Raw genomic sequence first — 23661 nt, forward strand, 5'->3', positions numbered from 1 at the left:
GTAAGACCAAACTGTAGCCGTTCCATGATTCACGCAAAAATATTGATTCACGCAACAATTATTCAGGCAACAATTAAACCTAATTAATTACTTCTAATATCTAATCTCTGCTAAACACAAAGTGCATGCCTTCTATAACAATAGATAATTAATTTACAAATCTTCCGGATACCGCTTGGCCAACTCCACATTCGGTATGTAACGAAATCCGTCAAATGACGAAAAATATTTTCCCACCTTCGGATGCAGTCGTGCCTTGACAAGCTCAGACGGAGAAATCTCCAAACTCTCTACAAAGCAGCAAAACGATTACAGCTAATCAATCAACAAAAAAAGGTTTTCCCAACACACACCTTGAGCTGCATAGCGCACGGAACAGTCCTCAACCAAAACGCTATAGAACGGCTGCATGTTCTTGTGCTGCAAGAGGTTGACGCCCATCTGCATCTGCCACGACGAGCTCAATCGGCAGACGGGATCCCAACCGTAGATGACGCAAAGGTAATCGTATCGTTTGTGCTTCATCACCATGCCGACTCGATACGTCACATTCAAGTAATTAGCGTGCGATCGCTTTTTTGCATTCGCCTGAGTGTAGGTACATCAAAACCCTGTTTGGACGCTAACTATTAGGGAGTTGCTCACTTCAGGCGGCTGACAGCTCTCGTCCACTACTTCCTTTGCAGTAGCTTTCAATTCATTGACGTTCGGCACAGGATCTTCACCGATGCTGCTGAGCATTGCCAAAGTCTAAAGGAGAAAGTCTCAACATTAGTTTCACACATTGCTCCGTGTATAACCTACCTGTCTTCCATTTATTTTCAGGTGAACATTGATCTTGCAAAGAAGCACCGTATTCTGAATGTTCGTAGGCTGCACGACGTGAATGAGATAGAGCAGATTACGAATGACAGCACTGCAACAACAACAACAACGAAACGTTATTCCACATCTCAGCGAAATGATCGTTCATGCCAAACACCTTTTATCCACAATAAAAGAGTTTTGATAAAAATTCAACAAATTTCGAGCCATCCGAGCAAACACCTATATAATAAATATTGAAAGAGCAGAATTACAAATATTCGCAGAACACTTACTTCGCTCGGTCGAACGATCCCCAGGTGGGTCTCCAGACCCAAATGACCTTCGCCTTTCAAGTGCTCACACTCGCTCTCGTCAAGAAACCTTCCACCGTCGAAGACGTCAACGTAGACGTCAGACTCCTTACTACGTGAAGCGTTTTCGACGAAGTTAGTGGATCTTATACTTAAGAAATATACCAGCCTGCAGACTGATCTTTAGATCCCTTGCAACAAACAAAAAAATGATGCCCAGCTCCAACCTAAAATCCTAACATAGGTCTCAGATACAACAGCACATAGAATTTGTACCGGCTGAATACTGAGGCCAAGGCGCCTTCCCAAGGTGATGTATAAAATGCTGAGAGTAATGGGAATGCCCGTTCGATGTTCGACCACCTAAAACAGCCTGTTTGCTCAAAGAGAGAGAAAAAAAAACCCGTTTTTTTATCACCTTGTCAAGATACGAATTATCGGGATTGAAAAAGTCGACCACATTGCCAACGAAACGGAATTCGTGAAACATGACGTGATTCATGACGTCCAGCATGTCACGACTCAAAACGACGGACTCGGACCCCTCTTCCTTTAGCGGCGGCGCATTCAAAGCGAGACACTCCCGAACGCGAATAGCCATTTCATCAATAACGCTCTTGACCGAATCGCAATCGATGGGAGTCCAGAGATTCTGCCACTGGGAGAGCAGAAGAGCACCTAGAAAAGGTCGCTTCTAATGTTTCGCTTCTCAATCGATTTACCCCTCACCTTCGACGAGATCGATCTCCTCGTCGGGTCGACGAAGCAATCCCTTCATGGATTCCTCAATCTGTCTCACCTTGACGTACTCGCACACGTGATCGGTATAATATTTCATAGTCAAATCGCACGATCTAAAAATAGCATCGAGGAGAAAATATTGTCGAATTCTATAATCGAATTATATGAATCGTCTCACTTTTCCGACGATTTTCGTATTTCCTCCAACGTCACGCGCGCCGTGTCCGGAAAGCAATCGTACTCGTCGAAAATTTCGTCGAATCGATAAACGGTGTCGAGCGAGATGTCCTCCTGATTGAAATTCAGTACGGAGAGCTCTTTCACCGCCGGATAGATCCGTCGTTGCCAGCGAAGTCGATCGCGATAAATTTCTCGCCAATCGCGCGATCGATCGTTCTCGTCGAAGCCCCAATACGTCCATCTGAACGAGAAGGAGGCGTCGTGAGAGGAGCGAAATGCTGTTGCGTTTCTTTTCCGTACCGTTCGAGCGCTTTTCGTCGCCACAATTCGCGACTGCGACTGATCTGCGCGAATCGGGCGCAAACGCGCGCCAACGCGGCGACGTCGTCGTGCTTTAGCGTCGACGACGTGAAAATCATTTCGATGATCTCGTTCGATAGGCGAAGAAAGGGCGAACTCGTTTCCCCCATTGCTTCCATTGCTTCCATTGGTTCGCCACAGTGGAATGGCACGCGCGCATGCTCTACTACGGAATCGGGTTATGTTGTGTCTTCCGCGGTGTGACTGCTATCAGTTGCCATGGCGCAAGGTCGACGAACGGCGAGTCAAGTCGTCAGCGAACGCTTAGCGAGTCTAAATTTGACGTCGTTTCCATGCGGAAAAGGCAACTGGGTGAGAAACTCTAATTCGTGCGTTCCGCGGCGCTCATTTGCCGCCTTTTGCGTGCAGAGAAATGAAAAGTTCTTCGATTACGACGCGTCGGTTTCCAAAGGAAACGAAAGCGTCGAAGATCTACTGGATTACGCTTACGCACAGAAATCGCCGTGGACGATCGATTGCAGCTGGAGCAGCGAGGCTCGAACGCTGCGCGACGTCGCAATTCGATCGCCAGGCAAATTAGACGACCCGGATTATGCTAGAAAATCCTTTCAGACACTGAAGTTGATAAATGAAAACGTAATACAGAACAGTAGTACCTTAGTATCGTTTATCGAACGCGTCTTCGTCCAATTAATTAATTAAAAAATTATTAATTGACAAAGAAACCGTGTACACGTGTATCCGGGTCTCTGAAGCTAGTTTCCATTTCTTTTCTGCAGATCAATGAAGTCGATGAAAAGTTGGCTGTCTACGAGAATGTGTCAGAATTGAGTCTGAGTTGCAATCACTTGAGCGTCGTTAATGGTCGTAACCTCCCGAAACAACTCAAAGTGACTCGACGCAGTGAATTTTAGAATATGTTGTCTTACCACTTTTCGCTCCTAGGTACTGGAATTGTGTGACAATCAACTGTCAAATCCGCTGGCTCTATGTCCGGGCAGTCCTCCAAGTGTACGGCACGTTGGCCTGGGTTATAATCGTCTTCAAAATTTGAATTGGTTGCAGCCTGCTTCGTGGTTCGTTGTTCGCGTTACTGATAAGTGGGTATTTGGTCACTTTGTGTCTTATTTTTAGGCCACTGCTCTTATCTCTGGATCTCAGTTTCAATCATTTAACGTCTCTGCCTGAAGTTGTATTGGCGCTTTCGTCTCTCGCTAAGCTCCGAAACCTCGTTCTCCAGGGCAACCCAGTGTCCGTACGTTTAGGCGCGCTGCGGCATCGTCCTATAGTAACCGGACGTTGTTTTTATTCTAGCTGGTGCCTGCTTACCGTCCCTATGTCATAGAAAAACTTTCCTCTTTGACCGTTTTGGATGACGTTCGGATTATTCCCGACGATAGACGCGTCTGTGAAAACCTCTGTGATAACATACGTAAGCAGTCCTCGCAGACGTGAGCGAGTAGTGATGAGATGATGACGTTGTAGAGGAAGACGATTTGAAGGAAGTCGGTGTGAGCATTTCCGTAGAACAACTTCAAGGGATTTGTGCTCCGCCGGAAGAGGATGTTCTCACTGATCCAATGAAAGAAAAAGTTGAACACCTCTATCATGTCGAGTATGACTACGTACCTCTGCAAGGTCAACCCGTCAAAGGAGAAATGAAAGGTAAATTAATGACTTTTCCAGTTTGGTAGAAAAACAGTTTCTTGTCCTCAGACGTATTTTGTACGCAAGAATTGACTTGGGCCGACCCCATGTCGTTCAACTATTCAATGGAACATTCTAATACTCAATTGGATCAGTGTTGCGGATTCTTTATGCGTGGCATTGCCGTACGAGTCATCCAAGCTCGAACGGTCAGCGTGGCTCCTTCCGAGACGAACATTCCAACGAACGCGCGATCCCCAAAGGCCGACAACAAAACGTCCAAAAAGAAAACGGGCAAGAAAACTCCGCCCGCTTCGACGGTACCCAAGGACAAAGGTGCAATGGAGAAAGACAAGAGAAACAAAGGGGGAAAGAAAAATCAGGAAAGTGACGTGGACTGGATCAAACGGCCGCCGGAGCTGAAGTGCGTGGCCCAAGGAGCGATTTCTCTTAGATCTCTTCTGCTAGGCCACGGCTCCCCGCTCGTCCAAGACTCCTCCTTTAATTTGACCTTGGAAGAAGGGAACACACACGCAGGAAATAACGATGAAGGAGAAGACAAACCTGTCACTCTATCCGTTGCCATTCAGCTCAGACGCCATCCTATTGCTCTCAAGCTCCAATGACTTCGTCTAACGCTATAGAATGTGGAAAGGAGCAAATTGCTTGGCTCATCTATAGTCCCTGCATCGAACTATCGCATGCTAATATTAGAATTATATGTCAGGAAAAAAAACTGATTCTACTCATGGCTTAGATAAAGGAAAAAACCGTTTGCAACACTTTCCTTGTTTATAAAATTATATGACGGCGAAAAGTACATCACCTCAAACGTTAGCAGAATTTGTCGCACCTGAAAAAGCAACATCACTGTAAGGAAGTTTACTGTAGACGTCTTTTGACTTACAGTAGTTTTGCTTTTACTACAGCGGATTTAGAGTTCCTCTCGAGTCTGTTGATCATCTTTTTTGTCGAACGTAACCTTTCTTGCCACTCTGTTTGGCGCTCTGCTACTAGTTTCGCCGAATTCAATATTTCTGCCAGCGGGACTTCACTCTTGGTAGCTGCAACGAAATACCTATTTGACAACACCAAGTTCACTTTTTGTGTCCCTTTACCATTCTCCTCAGCCTGGCCAAGTATTTCCGCTATTGGATAATAACTGGGGGGCATCAAAGCAGGCTTCTTCTCTTCAAGCGAACGAAGAGCCTGACGATTACGCTTCATGTCCTTTGCATTTTTTCTTTCCAGATTATTGAACTTGCGACGAGTTTTGTCGCTCATACCGACGCGACTCACGAGAGTCTCCGTTCTTCTCGCATTCACAAGACTTACAATTGAAAGTAGTCCACAATTGCGAACACTTCTTTCGCACCTTGCTTGCAAACGATCGATCGCAGCTAAGCTTCTCTCTGCCAAGGAACGAGTTAACGTAGACTACGATTCTTTTTCCTCTATGTAACATTACCTGTTTTCTTTACCACCTTAGTCGCTCTTCGATTTCTTTGCTTGGCTCGAGGACGCAGAGCGGAAGCTCTTCGAGCAGTACTCCTAATCTGCACAAGGGGAGACCGGGCGTGAGAATGAGTCGCTGCTGTTGTTTGCACGGTACCGTTGCACGCTTGACGTTGGACTGAGCAATCTTTACTTTCTCGAGTTCCAACTCGAAAATTCCGCCGGAATCAATCAATGCCTGGCCGTTTCTGTAGAAGACAATGGCCGAATGATTGGAACTGTACGCGTTGTTGAAAATCCTAACGAAATAGAAATTGACACCACTGCAAGAAAACGCGTCACGCCAAACCTTTTCCTCTCAATTTCTTCTTCCAGAAGTCGATCGCGCGTCCTGTTCATTTGTGCGAGCGTGCTTTCATTCGAGAGGTCGATGGCTGGCCTAATGTTGCTGAGAAGAATATGATAGGAGTGCTGAATGTTGAGATTGTTCCATTGCTACGCAGAATCCAATCTCGTTATACGTACGTCATTAGAATCTTCCAATTCGACAGACCTCAACTCGGCGCTGCAGTTCATTTTTCGCGACTCTTGCATGGTGAACGTGATCTCTCACCGTATTCAGTCTCATCATTAGGTTACTCTTGCTTCTGCCGTAGAGTCTCTCCTGCACAGACAAAGAATTATACGACATTGATGAAGGCAAACAGGTTGCAACGCACGCTGAATTCAGCCAAGTCTAGATCCGCTCGTACGTCAGATACAACCATCTGGGTCTTGTGCGACGTATGAATCATCACTTGCAAGTTGCTTTTCAAGTCCGCAAACATATCCAACCGTTTCCGTAGAGTCTTACGGACCTTCGACGCCGACGCCGATCTGTAGCGAGTCTCTTCCAATCGTTTGGTGGCCTCTTTTCGCATTTGGCGAGCCTGGCGGTGACGCGTGGCGATAGCCACTTGCTTTGGCATCATGTCAATTTCGCTCATGCCATTGACGATGGTTCTCCCTGTGCGTAACAGCAGGTCGCCTGTGGATACGGACTGCCTAAGACGATCGCGCATCTGCCGCAACGAAGCAAAATGCTCTAGAGAGAAAAATTCGTTGGTTATACTGGAAAGAGTCCAGGCGAAATAACGGAGGGGGGGAGGGAGGAGGAGCAAAGTTCCTCTACCACATCTGCTCTGCAGGCAGAGACTCTAATCTATGTACTACAGGGGTCAGAGCCCTTGCAAATACCTTCCAAGCTGGCGCTAGCATTGATTCCACCCCGCAGCACGTTTAGAGACTTTTTCAGTTGATGGCGACACTCCTGCTTTGCATCAGCCAAATAGTGCACAACAGTCCCAACCTTTAGAAATAGTACACATGAGTTTCCTCTTTAGTCAGAACTATAGACGTACTTTTGCAGTCAAAGGCGAAACCTGGCCGCTTGCTACTGACAGGTTGCTTTTGACTCCACTAATCACTTTACTGAGCAAGCTCTCCGTTGTCAGCACGTCAACCGCGAGTACCTGTACGGCATCCTAAAAATAGAAAAATGAAGCAATCAAGTAACAAAGCCCAATTTCCATTCTAAAAGTTAGGGCGCGGTTGCGGACGCGAATAGTAGGAGGCGACAAGTTGGCGACAGCGCGTCCACGCGTCCCCAGCTAATGCGTTGTTTTGAAAAGCGAGAGCGGGACATCCGATCTCGTACACGTGCAATACTCTTGAAAACACCAAGTGCCCGCCCCCGCCACGGCGAGTAGTGTGGGTCTCCCAGTGTTTACTTTCTTTATCACAAGCGTGGCCTCCACGTCGATGGCTCTCTTGGGGATCGTCTCCTGGACGTTAGCGATTCTTTCGCGGGTGGCCAATTGCGAGTGAAGGAGAGCGATTGCTCCTAGTAGGGACTCGGAACAATTCCTTCCGCACCCTTCGGTTATCAAACAAAAAAAAAGTTTAATGTTTTTTCTTCGGATAAGACGAAGTGTTCCCAAGCGACTGACCGTGGCAGTTTGGAAAAAGATCGCCGTAACCGTCAACACACCGGTCGCACCGACGACCGGCGAATCCGACCAAGCAGCGACATTTTCCGCTGATGCGATCGCAGTCGATCGACTTCGAACCGCGCTCGTCGCACTCGCAATCTAGACACAATGTAAAAAAAAAGAGGATCACCGAGACTGCTTCTGCCATTATGCAAAATACGCGCAACGTTTAGAAACAGGCAGACAACGCATGCATTATCATTCGTTGTATCTGGAGCCATATCGCCCTGATGGATTCCTAATACGCGTGCGGGGCACGGAAGAGGCAGCGTGTACATTCCCCGACGGGGCAATGGGACGGAATAGACTTCGTTAGCAACCCATCTGGTCAAATAGTGTTTGCGTTCGCCACTTGCACGCGGGGTACGTTTCGCAATCTATCTATCTATCATCTATCTACCACGAGGATACGGTGTATCCGCGTTTCTACTATTCGTCTCAAGCTTGCGAGAAGAGGAAGTCAAGCGCACTAATTGCTTCTCCCAACGAAGTTTGCTAAACCACTTGCGTTCTCATTGCCCAGCAATCTCTCTCCGAGTCTCTATTCCTCTCTCACCTCGACATCCCAAGGGATCTCGTTTCCGAAGTCGATAGTAGCCGTGCCGACAGCGATGGCACCGACGACCGACGACGTTCTTCTTGCATAAACATCGCTGACTGTTCTACAGTATAATTCTTAGTATATTTTCTTTTCGGCGCGGCGCAGCCGCCCCCTTTGATCTCTATACCGTCGCTCCGTCTCCTTCCGCCGTCTTATCCGAAAGCGACGACCGCGGCGACGAGCAATTCAACTGCCGTTTGCCGTTCGGACTCGGCTCGACGCCGGCCTCTTTACACCGGCAGCCTAAAAGATAAGACGGGGACCCGTTAGGACTCTTAGGGTACAATAGCGGTGGTCATCGCGGTCGTCCCCCCTCCCCCCCACCCCCCACCACCCTATTAAAAAACTTTTGTGACGACTAACCAGCGCACTGATCGAAACAGGCGATAGCGAGGAGGAGGAAGAGGAGGCGGTGGCACACGCTGTATGCCTCCATTACTGTATTATTAGACAACACAGAGGCGTTCGCTGCGGACAAACGTTGCCGATGTCCTGGATCGGGTCGAAGGGTCTAACTCGTTCTGATCGCGCACCTGGAAGGTCCGGCTCATATACACACACGGCACACACGCACACACAAGGCACTGATAAGGGCGGGTCGCTAGACAAATTTCCAAAGGCCACAATAGGCTAGTTCAAGGTAAACAGGCGGTAGCTTCTTTATATGCAAAGAAATAATTAGATTTAGTGCGACGAAATCGAATTAGGTGCTCAGCGAGCCAAGGTCGACGACCAGGGAAACGAGACTCGTAGGTATAGATACGGAAAAATCGGAGACGAGCGAACGATCATTAGAAACCCACGCGTACATAGCAGAGAAGGAAGCGAGACGCTAAGTCACAAAAGCTCTAATTCCTTCTACTAGGAAAGGCGAGTTAGACGATCGCTTACATTTCCTAACGACATTCACTCTACTGCATAAGTATGGGAGCCCGAAGCGCAAGGCACCGTTCAGGTCGGCGAATAGATAGGAGATCGACTTCTAAGAGCTCGACGACTAACCTAGTTCCAATTCGCCTCCTCCGTGATTAGCCGAACTTTCTTCCTGTCGCGCTTCCGGTGAAACTTCCCGACGACGACGACAACAAGTGCACGGGGCCGACGATGGGCCGCAGCAGCGACATCGTGCAACGACCGTTATTTCGGTCACAGCGTAATATCCCTTTTAGGAGAGAATACGATGTTGAGTCGAAGCGAGAGGGCTCTTTAGTAGGACACCTGCGGCGTCGTCGACGGACTATTCCAGGGAGGTCCGAATGCGTGAAACTCGAGTTGAACGTGATCGATGGTAACGAAATGCTGTTCGGGGAGAAACGATAGCAGTACTAAATTGACGGGTGACGTGACGCCTTTGACCAACCTTGACAGCGGCTGTCAAGCCGTACTCGCTTCCCGGTCTGCCGCGCAGCAAATCAATTGTCACCTGCGCCCCAAAATAGAACGGCTATTAGAAAATACAGATTTTAGTAATTGCGCGCTGTGGGGCCCCCATCGATCGGAAAACGCCTTCTTGACCCCTAAATAGGAGACAACGTTCGCTGCTGACACAGCAAGTGGGTCTGTTTACACAGCGACGCGACGCAGACCAGCCTCCTACCTCGTTCGACCATAGATGGTTCGACGTCCGGTACGAAGCGAAACACGCCGGCTTTCGCGAGCCGCTAATTCGGCCCGGCGCCAGGCCGTAGAGTGCGACGCATTCGCTCGCCGATACGACGAAATAGTGAAGTGGCGTGAACGAGCGGCCGTCGTCTCTCGAAGCTCGAATTAGCCAGCGATCCGCCGGTGCCGTTTTGAAGTCGACGCGAATTTGACTGACTTGGAATTTCTGTCAAATTAATTAATTGAGCGCGCGAAGCGTTTGGGACGGGAGCGTTCACACTCGAGCGCGAGCCGAAAGGGGGGGGCTTTTCGTGTGAGAGAATATGTACTCGGGGCGCCGCGCGCTGCGCGTTAGGGGGGGGAAAAGAAAAACGATTTCGGTTTGTTGTATAGAACGCGAAGCCGCAATGTTTATAAAACAAACGCAGCGCGATATTTTTTTTCGAGTTGTACGTAACGTGAGCGCGAGCCGCGCGAGCGATCGACGGTCGACGAAGCGGCATCGCCGAGGACGAAAAAAGGGTCCACGCCCCAATCGAGTCGTCACGACACGCGCCTCTTTTCGGCTCAAATTCGTCGAAGGGACTAATGCAAATTAATAATGCTGTATAGGCCGCGATGACCTTTCGAATTTTAGCTTTATGAATGGGGACAATGAACAAAACAAGCCGACCCGGGGTCGCGACTTCTTTTCTTTTTCTTTCTAGCTAAGGGCGCGCCTGACACGTGGACACCTTACCTGACCGAGATCGACGGTGAAGGTGACCGCTGTTTGTCCGGGCTCAGACTGCCACCACGACCATCGACGATCGTCGACCGCGTCGCTTGGCGGATGGTTAACGGACGCGCGACGCGAATCGCACGTCTTTCGCTCGACGCACGATCGCGCGGACTCGCCAGCGACCGAGAGCGCCGGCACGCAGTAGACGACGCTACCGCGTGTGCCGCACGTCGACGACGATCGCACGTTGGCGAACGATCGAAGGAGAAACGGCGCCGACCAAGAATTCGAGTCGAACGACGAAACGACGCTCATCGAAAGAACGAAGACGATGCTCGCGACGATTGACGACGATAGCATGATGGAGCAGCGGCGAGCCGCTTCGCTGCAGCCGTCTCATGCGATCGACAGCCGCGCGACGTCGAATGACATGGGTGCTGAACATACCGATCGCTAAATCGAATTGATAATTCGATCCGCCCCGGACGTGCGACTTCGCGTCATCGCTCGTTTGCCATTCAAAAATGAGCGTCGGACACGACAATATAAGAATGGAACAAACGGAAGCGTCGCGGGAAACGCGTGTCGGACATCGGGTCGTAATTTCGTGATGGGGGAGGGAGGGGGGCACGGCAAGAGACTGGGGCTTCTATAGAGGGGAGTATCGCAATTCGATAGCGGAATGCCAACTATTCCGCCTAGAGTCTAAATTATAAACACGATTTAGACCGATTCGATCTCTCGTCGACGCTTAGCTGGATGCTCGTCGCCGTCCTTTCCATCCCCGTCAGGAATGTCTCGAACACCATCCGTCTGCGAGGAAACGAATCGTCGAGACGCGCACTCGGAGGGGGAGGGAGGGACATCCTACCGTGATTTGGTATCTAGCGCTGTTCCGTTGTTTGTTTGGCGACTTATATAAAGTTGCTAGCCTAGCGAGCGAGACATATACATCACCTTTATATCTCACGTGCCATTCACTCGCCTTCCTCCTGTCTCTTCCCATAGTAGAAGTATGCGTATCGTGCACGCGTGTCCCCAGCTCTCGCCTATAGCAAGACAGTGGGTCGAGTGTAGAAGAGACGAAGTCGGTCGCACCTAGTGCAGGCTGGAGAGACGACGATGTCGTTTTGGTCACCGAATCTCGGTTAAATCGAGTCGTCAAGTGATTCGTTAGGACAATCTGAAAAGGAAACAATCAGCGGGAGTTGGACGACAGTTGTTGATTCTTGATTCCTGACAGCTAAGTTGTGCTTCGTTGCCACTTCGATCAACGTCTGCGCCATTCCGTTCAGTATCCGTGTTCGCGTGGCAAAGTCGTCAAAGTCCTGTCGAAACGGGAAAGCGACGCTGTCGATGACGACCAGTTTGATCTGGCGCAGAGAAAACGAGGAGAGTAAGTTCCCACCTCGACTTACTGTTGTGAAACCTTGGGATGCTCTTGCAGAAATTCCCCCAATAAATTCACGTGAGCCAGCACCTCCGCATAGTTGACGCACTTGACGTGGTAGATTCTGGAGAGAAAGTATTCCGGCGTGAGTCTCGACGCAGCGGCTTCTTGATCTTGAGTAGTCGATGATTATTTATACAGCGATGTACATTCATTCAGCGTTGAGTATTGTACCTGGTTCGTTTGAAACTCTCGCGACGTTGCGTAAGTGCTGTTGAGCGGCTTTCGCGATTTGAGTCACTCTCTCGAGCACGAAACCTCCCTCCGTGTCTGAAGTCCATAGGTGAAGAAAAGCACGGCAATTACGCCCACTCTTACCGATGTAGAACGCTTCGCCGTCGAGTCCCCCAAATACGGGAGGAAACTGAACGTCAATAGCTAACTGCATGCTAAAGAACACGTGCGGTCATAAAGACGTGGAATTATATAATTATATAATTAATTAATTAATTAATCAATTGTACCACATTTGGGTCTTTCCAACTCCCGGACTGCCGCACAATTCCGTGATTTTTCCCAAAGGTACACCGTTGCCAATAATTTCGTCTATCTTCTCCGAGAAGCTCACTATGCCAATAGCCAAGCGTTCCCTTTGAAAGATCTCCAGTGCCGTTTGCGATTCGATTTTTCTTTCGTTTGACGCTTTTTTACGAACTGCTTTGATTATTTTCAGTGCTTCGTCTCGCGGAATATTCGCTTCTGGGAAATTGTACGTCAAAAAAATGGGGAAGGCGTCGTCACGCGCGGACCTCGACTGAGGTCGACGGGATCGACTCCATTCAGATCATTTGCTGCAACGAATCCAGCTTCGTTTAGTTGCTTTAGATACTCGGGGCGGATGGAATAAGCCGAGAGACTCGACATTCGAATCTTCGACACGCGCGCGCTAGGTTCTCTCCTCTAAATCGATCACAATGCCGCAAGGTCTCCGAAAACAGAAGCCTAAGCCTTATCAGGAGAAAGCAAGAGCAGCTAAAAAGCCTCTGGGCCCTAAAAAAGGCGGTACGAGAGGACATTTTGCCTTGAGTCCTTCACACAAAGCTCGACTCTTTAGCAAAAAAGATTGCTCCCAAAAAGGAATCGGTCAGAAAGCACCAAGCTATACAGAAGGTATAAACGAATTGCTTCTGAACGCTTTTCACGTCGTACGTTCGTAGAAGTTCAAGCGAGCAATTGATAGCAACATCGAAAGGGAAATTCTTTCTAAGGCGGCAGCTGATAGTACCAGGCTAGCAATTGCTGGTGAAAAACGGGGGGCAGGGAAGAGTAAATAAGTCGGAACACCTATCAGTACTCTGTGTACTTTGCTTTTTTTGAGACCCAAGGGTCGATCAAATAGAATTACAATTACGATGGCCGTAGTCGATCTTTGATTGTCTGCTGCAAATTTACGTAGTATTTCATTTTCGTCAACCAAGAATGCGTCTCTTTAAAGTTACCTAGTAAAAGAGGAGCACTATTGCATCAGAATCACCAACGAACGCATCATCTGTTTCATACCACGTTCATAGTTTTCTTTGCTTGTGACCCAGCAGTGAGTTAGTTTGTCTATAAAAAATTGAGATTGCCCTTGTGTTACTGGCGTGCAAACGTGATTCTCTACCTTCAATTAATTGAGAGGTTTCTCTGAGATGGTCGTCGTTCTCAATTTCTTCAAGCTGTTCGTTAAATTCCATTACTTCGGATAAGAATTCTTTCTCCATGACGTGGTCATCATCAGGAACAGTAAACCCTCGCATTTCCAACTTCATAAATAAATGAAATAATAAGCAAAGCGTATATCTGTACTGAGACTGTCAAATTACAAGATAAAAACCCCTGGAAAGTCGGTTTAGTAGCGTTTTGTATCCTTCATTGACAAGAGAAGACTGTTGTAGAGAATATTGCTGTTCAGTCTAAGGCATAATTCCACGAGCAATAGTATTTATCCAAAAAGGAGCTGATGCACTACTTTAGATTTCTGAGCAAATTTATCTGGGTGCAATTTGCTTTGCAGCTCTCTGAATTTCCTGGCCAGCATTTTCTCGTCTATATTCATCGACTGTGGTCTGCTGTCAAGTTGATTGTACAATTTCACTCATGAAACCATTCCTTACATCTCAAAAATAGAAAAAAAGTCTCTTTTCGACGAAGGAAGAACGACGTTTCTCGCGCAGCCGCAGAAAAACAGAGCACCCGAGTCCAAATCATCGCCGCATTTCCAGCACTTGGAAACATTTGCAGCATAGCGTCGCTGTCGTCGCAACAAGGGAAAAGCGACGAGAAACCGCCGAAAAACGATCATTCTAACGCACGCTAGATAGTCAAGATGTAGAAGATAGATCTGTTTCAGGGATCTGTTTGATCTCAACTCAACCCTGAACTCAACTAACACAAGAAAAGAAGCAGATAATCAAGTACTTCTGATTCTAAGCGGTCGAAATCTGCAAACAGCAGCGCTAATTTCCTGTATTCGAGCTCTCGACAGATCCCCTATCGGATTGTCTGCAACAAGCATTGCAATTCCGTGTCTATCGAGATCCTCTTGCAGCTGCTTCAGACAGTCACCAAGCGTACGCTTCCCATTCATGTAGCGATTTCTCATATACACAATTGCCTCTCCAATCGACTTGGTCTGACAATACTCGACCAACTGTTCGACATAAGACAAGTCAATCTCCTCCTTACCAAACTGCACCTGAAACCCAAATTGGGTTTTCCCCTTTACTCTTGTCACCTTCTCCTTCCAGCCCTGCGACGCATCTAAGCTATCTCCCACGGGAATTCGCCGCGATGGCTTCAGATCGAACGAAGTCGCCGGTAATGCCTCCTTCGCGTGCTTCGCCGCAATTTTCTTCGCCTCGGCCGTGACGTCGACCGGACGGTAAGAGTCCATCATAACGACAACGTCAGCAGCTTGGAAATAGTCGCCCGATCCGCCCATGACCAAGATAGTCGACACGCCGTGATCGACGTGCAAACTGGAAACTTTGGAAATGAACGGCGTGATTGGTTCCTTTTCGGCGGCAACGAGCTCCTGCATTTTCGCGTCGCGTATCATGAAGTTCGTCGCGCTCGTGTCCTCGTCGATGAGAAGACAACGAGTGCCACTTTCCAACGCTTCAACAATATTCGCCGCCTGCGACGTGCTCCCGCTCGCGTCCGGCGTGCTGAACACCGACGTGTCCTGCCCGAAGGGAAGATTGTCGATGAACGGTTGAATGTTGACGCAGGCAACGCTTCGACCGTCCTCCGATCGAATGCTCACCGCCGTCGGATCGGCGACGACGAACTCACGACCGTCGCCGGGGATTTTGTTATAAACGCCGTACTGCAATGCCTGTAGGAGAGTCGACTTTCCGTTGAAGCCGCCGCCAACGATGACCGTCACGCCCTTTCGTATGCCCATTCCGGCTACTCTGCCCGCGTAGGGCAGGTCAAAGTGAACTTCCATGGAAGATGGCGATTGAAAGGCGACTGCCTTCGAAGCGTCCATTGGACAATCGCTAACGCCGCTCGCTCTCGGCAAAACGGCTCCATTCGCCGCAAAGGCGACGAGACCGTTACGATCCAACTGACCTCGAAGCGCTTCCTGATCTTCGAAGCAGTTAACATGCTTTCGAAGCAGACCGCGATCTTGACTATCGAACGGAATCGCCGCCTGCACGATCTTAGGCAAATTCTTCGTCAGGACGTCGCGACACCGATAGCCTTCAATCGATCGACCGCGCGCCGGCAACGAGACGGTGAATCTCACTTCGACGTCGCCGTTCTCGCCGACGAGACAAGACGTTCGTTCGAGAACGTACTGGGTCGGCGAAGCGATGCTAATTGCGCCGCCTTTCGATCCGTGCCAACCGTCGCCGCCGGCGTCTTCGTCGTGCCGACCCGAACGCGCCGTCCGATAGAACGTTCGCGTCAAATAGTCGCCCGTTGCTATGCGCTGCTGTTTCGTCGTCGTCGCCCAATCGGCGAATCGAGCGACCGACGCCGGCATTTGTATGCGACACGACGACGGTGGAGCGAATGGATCGCTTTGGACGCGATCGACGATGAATGTGTAGTCGGGAAATGTCCAGCGGCCTTTGATGTCGTGATAGGCTTTGTAGCTGACTCCTTCGAGGTTGATGAGGAGTTCGGCGAGTGCGTTCGCGTCGTTGACGCCTGATGATGATGATGCGGGCGCCGGTCCGTCGGATCGAAATCCTGAATCTGGTCGACGTCCGCGGCCTCCGCCTCCTCGATAATGGCCGCCGCCCCTTCGGCCGCCACCTCTCGCTCTTCCGCCGCGGTAGTAAGACATGCGATTGAATAGTAGCGGCGGCGAACGGGCGAGGATTGCTCGGCACGAAACGGATGCGATTTTTCTAACGCGCTGCGTACGGGTTAATAACTGCCCGGATGTTGTCTAGAACTTTCCTGTTTGCACGTCGGCGACTGCTTCTATTTCCACGTTATTCGACTTCTGCTATGGCTATTACGGAGAGCACACTAAAAGAGAAGTTGCAGAAGAATCTGGACGCCACTTTCGTAGTAAGGTCGACTGGGACACGGTTCTTTTCTCTTCCCGAAAGCGTTTCCTAGGACGTTAAAGACGTTTCAGGAGGTTGCGGTGCTAGTTTTGAAGTAGTAGTTGTGTCAAGTGCATTCGAAGGAAAGGCTCTGCTCCAAAGGCACCGGTTAGCAGACCAATGGCAAAGGGGGCCCCCCGGTTGAACTAAAAATTTCTACATATTCAGAATCGTTAACAGTCTTCTAGAAGAAGAGTTGAAGCAGATTCACGCCTTTTCACAAAAGACGTTCACGCCATCGCAATGGGAACAGAAAAAATGAGTGACACCTTAGTTAATAATAGTATTTGTTACCATATTTGCCGAATGTAAAACACCTACTGCATAATCACCGATCCGCATTGGCAGAGTCCGCTTCACAGCTTCCCTAATAATTAATTTCATATGTGGTACTTTCAACGTCATACAAGCGTTGGACAAGGTAAAAGGTAACTCATACAAAAGAAAGCAACTGAATCCTCGCAGCGAAGTAAGGCGTCTAAAAAATGCCTGCACGTCACATATCTTTCAATGGCACAGTGACACTGGCTGAATTTTCTCCGCCGTCATTGCTAGGCGGCGGCGCGTAGGCGGCAGATAGCCGAGATCGCCGCTTGACGGCCTTCAATGCCGCAACGACGTTCATCGACGCTCCTCCGTCCTTTAGAGCGGCGTCATATTCAGCACACCATCCCTAGAGAAAAGAAATGGTCATCGCCACGACAGCATCTTTTGGGACAGATGCAACGCACTGGTATGTCATCTTTGTACAGCTGTAGATTGAGATCGTCCTTATTTCTCTTCCTCATGCCGATGTATAGAAAAACATTCTGCAAACGTCCCCTGTACGTTCAAGGTCCTCGATTTTTAGATAATCCTGTTCTTACCTCGCTTGGGTCTCTGTACGAAGGGGCATGGTTCAGATCTTGCGCTGTAAGCGTTACTCGTCGCTCTTTTAGTTCACTGTTGTTGTCTGTTATATATGTCGTCAGTAAAATGTCATCTCGATTTCCATTTCCCCCATTTCTACCTTGGCTCAATCGAGCATTCTCTTTTTGTTCAGCGTCCATTGCCGCAAATGAGTCGAGCACAAACGATACAACAATAGTGACAATCACCTTTACAGAAAAACGTTGATTATTCCAACAAATATCAGCTGATAAAGGCAGTTTCTTACCAGACTAATAAGATAAAAAATGATAAAGAAGGCACGAGCCGCTTCCCCGCACAAGTATGTGTAGGCATCCTACGAAAAAATGTTAGAGAACAAACGTCGACGCAGTAATCCGCCAATCTTACCATGATGACATACCAATTGTTCACTACAGTTAAAATAAACAAGGTCTCTAAAAAGGAGATAAGCTAAAGAATTCGTGTACCCTTTCAATGTACCAAATGATCTCAAGATATTGTCAAAGTTGATATTGTAGTAGCGTCCGGGTCCCACGCCGTCGTAGTAATCAATGAGGTAAGCAAACGTCTCGGGAATGGTTTTAGTATCACTGCACAAAACAATGCAATAGACAGACAGTACACCGTGAAATATCCCAAACTAACTTGTTGAAGACTCCCTTGTACAACACGCCGTGAAACACTTCCATTCCAATAATGGCGAAGAAATAGTAGATAGAGAAGAGGAGCAGCAGCATGCTAATCGAGAAAAAGAATTAGCACTGTAGCATACAATTACGATCATCTCACTATCCCATTCGAGGCATGACAACCCACAAGGCGAAAAGGATGTCTCGATAGCGCTTTCGCAGTGCAAACAATCTGGTAGTGTCAAGACTTTTAGACTGGGGTGATAAAGCCTCTCTACTGGCCAACCTGATCAGTCTTAGAGGTCGCAGATAAACAAAGCTGCTCAAGCCGTTGCCTTTCCCATCGTCAGAGACGGCTTCTCCGACTTCACCAACGATGCTGACCACAACAATAGCCAGGTCAAACCTCAACAAAAAGGCCAATTAGCTAAAATGACCAAAAAAATAAAGGCTTCTTTATAGAGTTACCAATTCCAGAAATCGTGAAAAAATAACTTTGGACCTTGACCAAACACTTTCAGTGCCAATTCAATGCAGTACACTACATATCAGCTTTCAGTTTTACAGCATTTGTATTCTATACGAACGTACAAACGAGAAAAATTTCGTCAACCACCCCAAACATATGAGACTGTGAAACAGGGTCTAAGGAAATCTCGTAATAAAGCTAGCATTATTCCAAGCTACTTGCACCTTGTACCTGTTGTAGAAACGGCTTCAAATATCAGAGCAACCAAATTGCATAAAATAATAAATCCGACCAAATACTGAAAGTAGTCGTGTTCCACAATGCGTCGAACCACTGTCACGGGCAGGTAGTGGGTATTACAAAATTTTCGCCTTTTCTCTTACGCTTTCCCAGCTTTGCCAGTTGCCTCGGACAACGCTTGCTGTCATACCAACGTCCCCCTTGACGACCTTTCTTCAGCTAACCATTTAAGTTATATAATGGGTTATATTTATTATTTGTAATGAATGACTCACTGGAGTCCATCTCATAGTTGTGTAAGAAAAGAAACCGCAAAATTCATTGATTCTAATAGAATTTCTTTACTTATTACTTTGTGCAAATGGGTGTGCAATTTTTACTGTATTCCTCCCGAATCATCTTCGTCGATTGCCTTGAAAATGCACAGCACCTCAACATTATCTTTGTAGAAATAATTAAAATTTGTTTAATGAACTGTTTTCGTTGCAGATGAAGACACATTACTCATTCTTGGTCTTGCAAACTTCATCAGACTTTTAAACTGTTCAAAATTCATCACCTGAAAAACCAAGCGTGATGAATTCCGCATTGCTAACTCAGCCTAACTGTTTTGTCTTTGACGATCATGTTAAATGCCAACATTAGTCCAGCCCTGTCAGATCTCAATGTCATGAAATTAAGTACAAAATGAGAAGCATAGAAACACCTTTTGTGCAAATACAACTTTCGAAATTTGTCTTTTTCTTGATCTCCAAACGTACCGTAGACAACGGCAAGAAACTTGGTAAATAGACAGATTAGTCAAATTAACCAAAAATAAATGCAACGCACCAAGTTGAGCAAGAGGTATAGACCAACAAGAAGAAAGACGTTGAAAAAGAGAGCAGAATACGGATGGTAGTCATATTCAACCATCATAATATCAGGATGACTGAAACAAAATTACAGGTATGCAACCAAATTAGATTTTCTCTGTATCGTTACTTGGATGTTGTCAATAAGACGAACATCTGGACAAAGCTACCTCTAAACGTTTGAAAATACTAAAAGGAGAGAAGGTTAGACTTACAGTATGCGAAAATAATTTGCTATTATTACCAAATCGTCTCCAATTTCCGAGAACAGAAAGAATGCTATAGCAAGGAAAAAAACCCAGATTGCCACTCCCATACTTTAAGGGGGAATTGCTCACCAAAAAGAGAAGAAATTGTTAAGAAGAAGAATACCAAAATCAGCATGTCCACTATAGGTCTCAACGAATAAACAATATCGCGAACAATTCTATGAGCACGCAACAAACTCAAAAAATCCCAAAAATTAAATCAAAAAATTCACTTCACCTTCTCAGTCCCGACGCATAATAGGCGTCGAAGAACAAGACGGGACGCAAGCATCGAAGATATCTCGGATGATGCTTCCCTTGAATTAGTTCAACGAGCCCATCAAGGAGCAAGGCAAAAAGTATTACAGCCTAAAGGGGCAATTTTCCACCTCTAAAACTATGACGTCACACGTACGTTGACTATGATTCGCTTCTGTTGGAGCAATCTCTTTAGTCCGAGCCATCGAGCTCGAACACCCAGCAAAGTGAAAATGGTACAAGCAAAAACGAGCTCGATTATCACTTTACCCTACATGTAGTACAATACACATAAGGTAATCGAGTCCTTTGAGGTAGTGTATACAGCGTGTTCTCGATTATCCGAACCAAACTTTCAAATTAAATTTCGTTTTTAAAATTATTACGTCACACGCGACGACGTTATTAATTAAATTTTATAGTGTTTTCAAATAATTGAGGGGATAATCGAGGTTACTTAATTTACCCAGACGGGCAAGCCGTTGACGGTTGTCGGCTGTTCGAACAGCGCGAGAAGAACGAGCCCGAGAGGCGCGACGACTTCAATTATCCAGAAGGCGTGGTTGTGGCACAGTCGATAGGCACGCACTTCCTTTCGCGTTTTCGGATGAACGTCGTATTTGTCGTTGGCTAGGCCCTCTTCCAGAAAAATCGACGCTGACTAAGATCAGAATTGGGACGACGAAGCGACTGTTTTCCCCACGCCCGTTGTTCTATACTTCGTAGATGTCTATTTTATCGTCGTCGTCGTCGTTGCGTCGTTCGCAGTCTGCATCAGGCTTTAGAAAGGAAGCCGCTTCTTCCATGAGATAGGATGAAGCTCAGCTTCTCAGCTTGAGAAACAGCACCGGACGATCCGGGAGTCTGAGTACCTGTTTTCGCTTTGAGAGCGAGAAACCGGTCTCAGTGCAACGTTTGCTTCCATCACGGATTCTAGAATCCGTGCTTCCATCGGTTGATTCAATAAGCATTGCTTCAATCGGTTGAGTTTACTGTGATTTATCTAAGCCTTAGCCCTCCACACATGTACTGATTTATATTTCCCGGTGTTGGCCATATCATGTACAGCCACCCACCGCTCAAAGACACTACATAGTGTGACGTCATAATTTTTATCTACCCGTGCCTAATTAAATTAAGCCTACTATGTACGAGTCTGCATGCTGTCAATCACATTTTCACGCATGCGTAAGAACTTTCAGTTTCATTTTCCGCAACATCGTGTTGGACTCGCTACTCACTATTATAATCTGCAGCAACTGGAACACGTTTGCCTCTTCATCATGCTGCGAGCACTTGTTGGCGTTGTGTCTTTCCTCATCATGGTACACGATTTCAAACAGCGCGCGTAATAATGTGGTTTGGCAGGCGATAGGCGGTGCCCAGTTAGCGTTTGTTATTTTGGCGAAACGCTCGACACCTTTTGATGACTCAGACATTTTCTCCGATTGGCTGATTATACTGACTCTTGCCTTATCCTCTCTGTCTGTGCTGATTTCGCTCATAGCTCTGGTAGTAGCCTTAGTAAAGCGCCGGAACGAAGACGTCTCGAGTAATGCAGTATTTACCTTCTTCGGAGTGATTCTTAGTCTTGTCTGGCTCGGCGCCGGAGCTGCTCTGTCGTATCAGTGGACTACTAGTGCAAACAAAAATATTTCTTGGGCAATTGACGAAGATAGTGCAGGAGACTGTTTATCTGAATTTGATGATCTTGCAAGCAGCCTTAGGTTACTGTTTTGTTTCTCGGGAGGTTTTGTCGTGACATGGGTGAATTTACTAATGTACTACTATAATATCTGGCCAGCCTAATGCATGTCTTTTTTACAGGTATTGTTCTCTTTTGCGGCCGTTGCTCAACAGTTGGAGGTAACAGGTAGGCTCGTACCATATTGTCTTTTAATTGTAAGCTTTACATACAAAAGATTCGGAGTGTTTGAGACTCTTCTATCTAGATCTCTGCTCTGGCTGTATACGTATTAGCATTGGAGAGCTATGAGGTGACTGACGTACATCATACTCAAACTGTCTGCACGGTTAGCGTCAGCAAGCTTAGCGAAGCGGCTTCAATTATCAATCTATTGCTTTGTGCAATCTATCCTTTTACAACAATTACTTTGCTTGCTGGATCACCTTTGGCATTTCTGGCAATTTTGGATATTATAGCAGGAGCTCTTTCGTTGTCTTCTGGCATTCTCCTTGTTCGCGAGAGTATGGGTTTAAAGGGAGACATAGCGGCTGGGCTTGCTTTCGCCTCATCTGCCATTTTAGTAAGAGAAAAATATCAATCAATGGGTGTTTTTGAGACTTTTCTGTTTTGTAGATGATCTCTGCTCTTTTCAGCATTTGTTGCTTGTGTTGTTGTAGTGAGAACAACGACGCTCACTACAACGACGAGCCAATTCCAAAGTTTATAGTTTCAGGCGGATATCGGTTCAAAAAGTGGTCTCGAGCGTAACTATGTAGTGTGACGTCATGTGAAACCACACTGATTTGTCACATACCTACAATGCATGTGGCAGCACTACACTTTTTTGTCTTCACAATTTTGTCGTTCTTTAATCAACATAACCACGTGAATGCAGTTCATGATTCTGCAAATGTTATGTACTTTCTTTCTCACCGTTTGAAATTATCACCACACAAATCTAATGCTCACCCTGGCAAATGCCCTTCACATGAATAAAATCAGTTGACTAGTCAAATTAATGATGACTTTCAGTTACAAGTCTCCGCTTGAAACAAAGTTTTTCACAGCAAGCTCTGCACATTACTTTTATCTAGAGCAAAAGAATTAAGTAGCCCTGGTGACAAAGAGCCGATACATGTATTATTTATTAAAATGCCCACTAATTTCCTTTTCCAATTCACTTACTCTCTTTCCTTCCTCCGATGCAATCATTTTCAAATCTTTCTTCTGAAGACTAATAAATACAGTACGAAGCAAAATCAGCTCATCTTTACCAGAAACGCATTTCTCTCTCACCGCACAATCAATGCCGCCTGGCGTAGCTTTCCTTGTTGTATTAGACTCCATGCATAGTAGAGTCGACATTGAATGGAGAGAATAGGATCACCAAGTTTTACTGCCAAAGCCAATTGCCGAAATGATATGGCACCGGCAACTCTTGCCTTCAGGCGGCCAGAAATCAGTGCAACCATACATTAAATAATTAATTAATTAATCCCTAAAAAAACTCACGTGATTGAGTTGAACTTCTCCTAAAGCAGAGTATGCTCCTCCTAACGTAGATAGCCAAGCAAAGACGCTTTCTAAACGAGTTTTGGTCAGTGTTAAGAGTAGTAGTCTTCTGCTCCACTCCATTTCGGCACGTGTCAGCTCTGATTCTTGGCCATGGTACGATGGACAGCAAAGACGCAATTTCCACTTTTTGCATTTTCTCGCTTGTAGCACTTGTTCCGTTTTGATGGAAACGTCATTTATGTTTCCAAGTTCGTCCTCTTGCCAAATCTGCGTCCGAATCCACGCAGCGAACGACGTTCGAAACGGTCTCGAATATTCCAACTCGTGTGCAATGGCCAAAGAAAGTCTTAGTCTCTTGCAAGAAAGCAAGACGCCTACCGCGGACGAGTCGCCCTGTCTCGATGGCCTTCTGAAAGAGAATTCGCGCAACATACCGACATTGCTTAGCGCGCGC

At 47.0% G+C, this 23661-nt stretch overlaps 8 protein-coding genes and 1 long non-coding RNA gene across 10 annotated transcripts; 3 read left to right on the forward strand and 6 right to left on the reverse strand.

Annotated features, from left to right (window-relative positions):
* Positions 1 to 152: 152 nt before the first annotated feature.
* LOC136187779 (F-box only protein 21-like) lies at positions 153 to 2560 on the reverse strand. Its single transcript, XM_065975461.1, has 12 exons — positions 2340 to 2560; positions 2038 to 2280; positions 1848 to 1972; positions 1537 to 1796; positions 1395 to 1481; positions 1284 to 1345; positions 1101 to 1230; positions 983 to 1047; positions 805 to 916; positions 646 to 750; positions 354 to 588; positions 153 to 290 (listed from the first exon to the last, which is right to left on the reverse strand). The coding sequence occupies exons 1-12, from the start codon at positions 2525 to 2527 to the stop codon at positions 154 to 156; spliced, it is 1749 nt and encodes a 582-aa protein (XP_065831533.1). The 5' UTR covers positions 2528 to 2560; the 3' UTR covers position 153.
* LOC136187780 (leucine-rich repeat-containing protein 43-like) lies at positions 2559 to 4810 on the forward strand. Its single transcript, XM_065975462.1, has 8 exons — positions 2559 to 2711; positions 2769 to 2996; positions 3140 to 3250; positions 3306 to 3436; positions 3495 to 3615; positions 3675 to 3792; positions 3846 to 4025; positions 4077 to 4810. Exons 1-8 carry the CDS (start codon positions 2619 to 2621, stop codon positions 4631 to 4633), a joined length of 1539 nt encoding a protein of 512 aa, XP_065831534.1. The 5' UTR covers positions 2559 to 2618; the 3' UTR covers positions 4634 to 4810.
* Positions 4664 to 10869, reverse strand: LOC136187778 (uncharacterized). Its single transcript, XM_065975460.1, has 19 exons — positions 10435 to 10869; positions 9691 to 9921; positions 9454 to 9516; positions 9312 to 9392; positions 9096 to 9255; positions 8221 to 8336; positions 8049 to 8154; positions 7451 to 7591; positions 7232 to 7377; positions 6863 to 6985; positions 6699 to 6810; positions 6182 to 6546; positions 6016 to 6126; positions 5812 to 5957; positions 5620 to 5761; positions 5476 to 5563; positions 5126 to 5419; positions 4915 to 5071; positions 4664 to 4860 (listed from the first exon to the last, which is right to left on the reverse strand). The coding sequence occupies exons 1-19, from the start codon at positions 10774 to 10776 to the stop codon at positions 4842 to 4844; spliced, it is 2943 nt and encodes a 980-aa protein (XP_065831532.1). The 5' UTR covers positions 10777 to 10869; the 3' UTR covers positions 4664 to 4841.
* A 241-nt stretch (positions 10870 to 11110) lies between these two features.
* LOC136187783 (DNA repair protein RAD51 homolog 3-like) lies at positions 11111 to 12737 on the reverse strand. The gene is made up of 10 exons (XM_065975464.1): positions 12616 to 12737; positions 12331 to 12565; positions 12185 to 12255; positions 12041 to 12136; positions 11846 to 11979; positions 11658 to 11789; positions 11515 to 11599; positions 11402 to 11465; positions 11288 to 11348; positions 11111 to 11229 (listed from the first exon to the last, which is right to left on the reverse strand). The coding sequence occupies exons 1-10, from the start codon at positions 12728 to 12730 to the stop codon at positions 11140 to 11142; spliced, it is 1083 nt and encodes a 360-aa protein (XP_065831536.1). The 5' UTR covers positions 12731 to 12737; the 3' UTR covers positions 11111 to 11139.
* A 17-nt stretch (positions 12738 to 12754) lies between these two features.
* LOC136187786 (uncharacterized) lies at positions 12755 to 13284 on the forward strand. The gene is made up of 3 exons (XR_010669997.1): positions 12755 to 12868; positions 12921 to 12976; positions 13024 to 13284. It is a non-coding gene; the product is annotated as an uncharacterized lncRNA (long non-coding RNA).
* LOC136187785 (iron-sulfur cluster co-chaperone protein HscB-like) lies at positions 13166 to 14178 on the reverse strand. 2 transcript variants are annotated; one of them, XM_065975467.1, is made up of 6 exons: positions 13963 to 14178; positions 13818 to 13914; positions 13672 to 13761; positions 13470 to 13611; positions 13367 to 13414; positions 13166 to 13305 (listed from the first exon to the last, which is right to left on the reverse strand). In XM_065975467.1, the coding sequence occupies exons 1-6, from the start codon at positions 14148 to 14150 to the stop codon at positions 13214 to 13216; spliced, it is 657 nt and encodes a 218-aa protein (XP_065831539.1). In that variant the 5' UTR covers positions 14151 to 14178; the 3' UTR covers positions 13166 to 13213. The 2 variants fall into 2 exon arrangements, with proteins under 2 accessions (XP_065831539.1, XP_065831538.1); XM_065975466.1 differs by having other exon boundaries at positions 13818 to 13917.
* Positions 14179 to 14188: 10 nt separating this feature from the next.
* LOC136187784 (uncharacterized) lies at positions 14189 to 16218 on the reverse strand. Its single transcript, XM_065975465.1, has one exon. The coding sequence runs from the start codon at positions 16146 to 16148 to the stop codon at positions 14259 to 14261; it is 1890 nt and encodes a 629-aa protein (XP_065831537.1). The 5' UTR covers positions 16149 to 16218; the 3' UTR covers positions 14189 to 14258.
* Positions 16219 to 16790: 572 nt separating this feature from the next.
* LOC136187787 (two pore channel protein 1-like) lies at positions 16791 to 20866 on the reverse strand. The gene is made up of 27 exons (XM_065975468.1): positions 20725 to 20866; positions 20472 to 20666; positions 20163 to 20276; positions 19986 to 20116; positions 19838 to 19926; positions 19744 to 19778; positions 19630 to 19688; positions 19477 to 19576; positions 19352 to 19425; positions 19252 to 19297; positions 19150 to 19204; positions 19026 to 19086; positions 18921 to 18972; positions 18789 to 18864; positions 18637 to 18738; positions 18528 to 18581; positions 18405 to 18477; positions 18223 to 18342; positions 18097 to 18168; positions 17953 to 18045; positions 17788 to 17897; positions 17695 to 17741; positions 17573 to 17641; positions 17426 to 17513; positions 17283 to 17368; positions 17148 to 17225; positions 16791 to 17089 (listed from the first exon to the last, which is right to left on the reverse strand). Exons 1-27 carry the CDS (start codon positions 20809 to 20811, stop codon positions 16913 to 16915), a joined length of 2343 nt encoding a protein of 780 aa, XP_065831540.1. The 5' UTR covers positions 20812 to 20866; the 3' UTR covers positions 16791 to 16912.
* A 323-nt stretch (positions 20867 to 21189) lies between these two features.
* Positions 21190 to 22772, forward strand: LOC136187340 (uncharacterized). The gene is made up of 5 exons (XM_065974919.1): positions 21190 to 21330; positions 21374 to 21772; positions 21833 to 21907; positions 21958 to 22272; positions 22326 to 22772. Exons 1-5 carry the CDS (start codon positions 21190 to 21192, stop codon positions 22458 to 22460), a joined length of 1065 nt encoding a protein of 354 aa, XP_065830991.1. The 3' UTR covers positions 22461 to 22772.
* The last annotated feature ends 889 nt before the right edge of the window (positions 22773 to 23661 follow it).

Source organism: Oscarella lobularis, chromosome 5 (assembly GCF_947507565.1).
Source record: "Oscarella lobularis chromosome 5, ooOscLobu1.1, whole genome shotgun sequence".
NCBI lineage: Eukaryota > Metazoa > Porifera > Homoscleromorpha > Homosclerophorida > Oscarellidae > Oscarella > Oscarella lobularis.

What these genes read in the sequence shown, in the direction of transcription:
- LOC136187779 (XM_065975461.1), bottom strand. Translation starts at nt 2,527, where the DNA reads ATGGAAGCAATGGAAGCAATGGGGGAAACGAGTTCGCCCTTTCTTCGC. An exon ending in ATAATTCGTATCTTGACAAG is followed by an intron (nt 1,482 to 1,536) that starts GTGATAAAAAAA and finishes AGGCTGTTTTAG; the next exon opens with GTGGTCGAACATCGAACGGG. An exon ending in GGATCGTTCGACCGAGCGAA is followed by an intron (nt 1,048 to 1,100) that starts GTAAGTGTTCTG and finishes TTTATTATATAG; the next exon opens with GTGTTTGCTCGGATGGCTCG.
- LOC136187785 (XM_065975466.1), bottom strand. Translation starts at nt 14,150, where the DNA reads ATGATCGTTTTTCGGCGGTTTCTCGTCGCTTTTCCCTTGTTGCGACGA. An exon ending in TTTTTTTCTATTTTTGAGAT is followed by an intron (nt 13,918 to 13,962) that starts GTAAGGAATGGT and finishes TCAACTTGACAG; the next exon opens with CAGACCACAGTCGATGAATA. An exon ending in AACCTCTCAATTAATTGAAG is followed by an intron (nt 13,415 to 13,469) that starts GTAGAGAATCAC and finishes AATTTTTTATAG; the next exon opens with ACAAACTAACTCACTGCTGG.
- LOC136187778 (XM_065975460.1), bottom strand. Translation starts at nt 10,776, where the DNA reads ATGCTATCGTCGTCAATCGTCGCGAGCATCGTCTTCGTTCTTTCGATG. An exon ending in CCACGCTTGTGATAAAGAAA is followed by an intron (nt 6,986 to 7,231) that starts GTAAACACTGGG and finishes TTCTATTTTTAG; the next exon opens with GATGCCGTACAGGTACTCGC. An exon ending in AACTGCAGCGCCGAGTTGAG is followed by an intron (nt 5,958 to 6,015) that starts GTCTGTCGAATT and finishes GATTCTGCGTAG; the next exon opens with CAATGGAACAATCTCAACAT.
- LOC136187787 (XM_065975468.1), bottom strand. Translation starts at nt 20,811, where the DNA reads ATGGAAGAAGCGGCTTCCTTTCTAAAGCCTGATGCAGACTGCGAACGA. An exon ending in CGGAAATTGGAGACGATTTG is followed by an intron (nt 19,689 to 19,743) that starts GTAATAATAGCA and finishes CTCTCCTTTTAG; the next exon opens with TATTTTCAAACGTTTAGAGG. An exon ending in CGTACAGAGACCCAAGCGAG is followed by an intron (nt 17,226 to 17,282) that starts GTAAGAACAGGA and finishes GGACGTTTGCAG; the next exon opens with AATGTTTTTCTATACATCGG.
- LOC136187340 (XM_065974919.1), top strand. Translation starts at nt 21,190, where the DNA reads ATGCGTAAGAACTTTCAGTTTCATTTTCCGCAACATCGTGTTGGACTC. An exon ending in GAGGTTTTGTCGTGACATGG is followed by an intron (nt 21,773 to 21,832) that starts GTGAATTTACTA and finishes TCTTTTTTACAG; the next exon opens with GTATTGTTCTCTTTTGCGGC. An exon ending in TCGCCTCATCTGCCATTTTA is followed by an intron (nt 22,273 to 22,325) that starts GTAAGAGAAAAA and finishes TCTGTTTTGTAG; the next exon opens with ATGATCTCTGCTCTTTTCAG.
- LOC136187780 (XM_065975462.1), top strand. Translation starts at nt 2,619, where the DNA reads ATGGCGCAAGGTCGACGAACGGCGAGTCAAGTCGTCAGCGAACGCTTA. An exon ending in TCCAGGGCAACCCAGTGTCC is followed by an intron (nt 3,616 to 3,674) that starts GTACGTTTAGGC and finishes TTTTTATTCTAG; the next exon opens with CTGGTGCCTGCTTACCGTCC. An exon ending in AAACCTCTGTGATAACATAC is followed by an intron (nt 3,793 to 3,845) that starts GTAAGCAGTCCT and finishes ATGACGTTGTAG; the next exon opens with AGGAAGACGATTTGAAGGAA.
- LOC136187784 (XM_065975465.1), bottom strand. Translation starts at nt 16,148, where the DNA reads ATGTCTTACTACCGCGGCGGAAGAGCGAGAGGTGGCGGCCGAAGGGGC.
- LOC136187783 (XM_065975464.1), bottom strand. Translation starts at nt 12,730, where the DNA reads ATGTCGAGTCTCTCGGCTTATTCCATCCGCCCCGAGTATCTAAAGCAA. An exon ending in GTTGGAAAGACCCAAATGTG is followed by an intron (nt 12,256 to 12,330) that starts GTACAATTGATT and finishes CGTGTTCTTTAG; the next exon opens with CATGCAGTTAGCTATTGACG. An exon ending in GAGAGTTTCAAACGAACCAG is followed by an intron (nt 11,980 to 12,040) that starts GTACAATACTCA and finishes CGACTACTCAAG; the next exon opens with ATCAAGAAGCCGCTGCGTCG.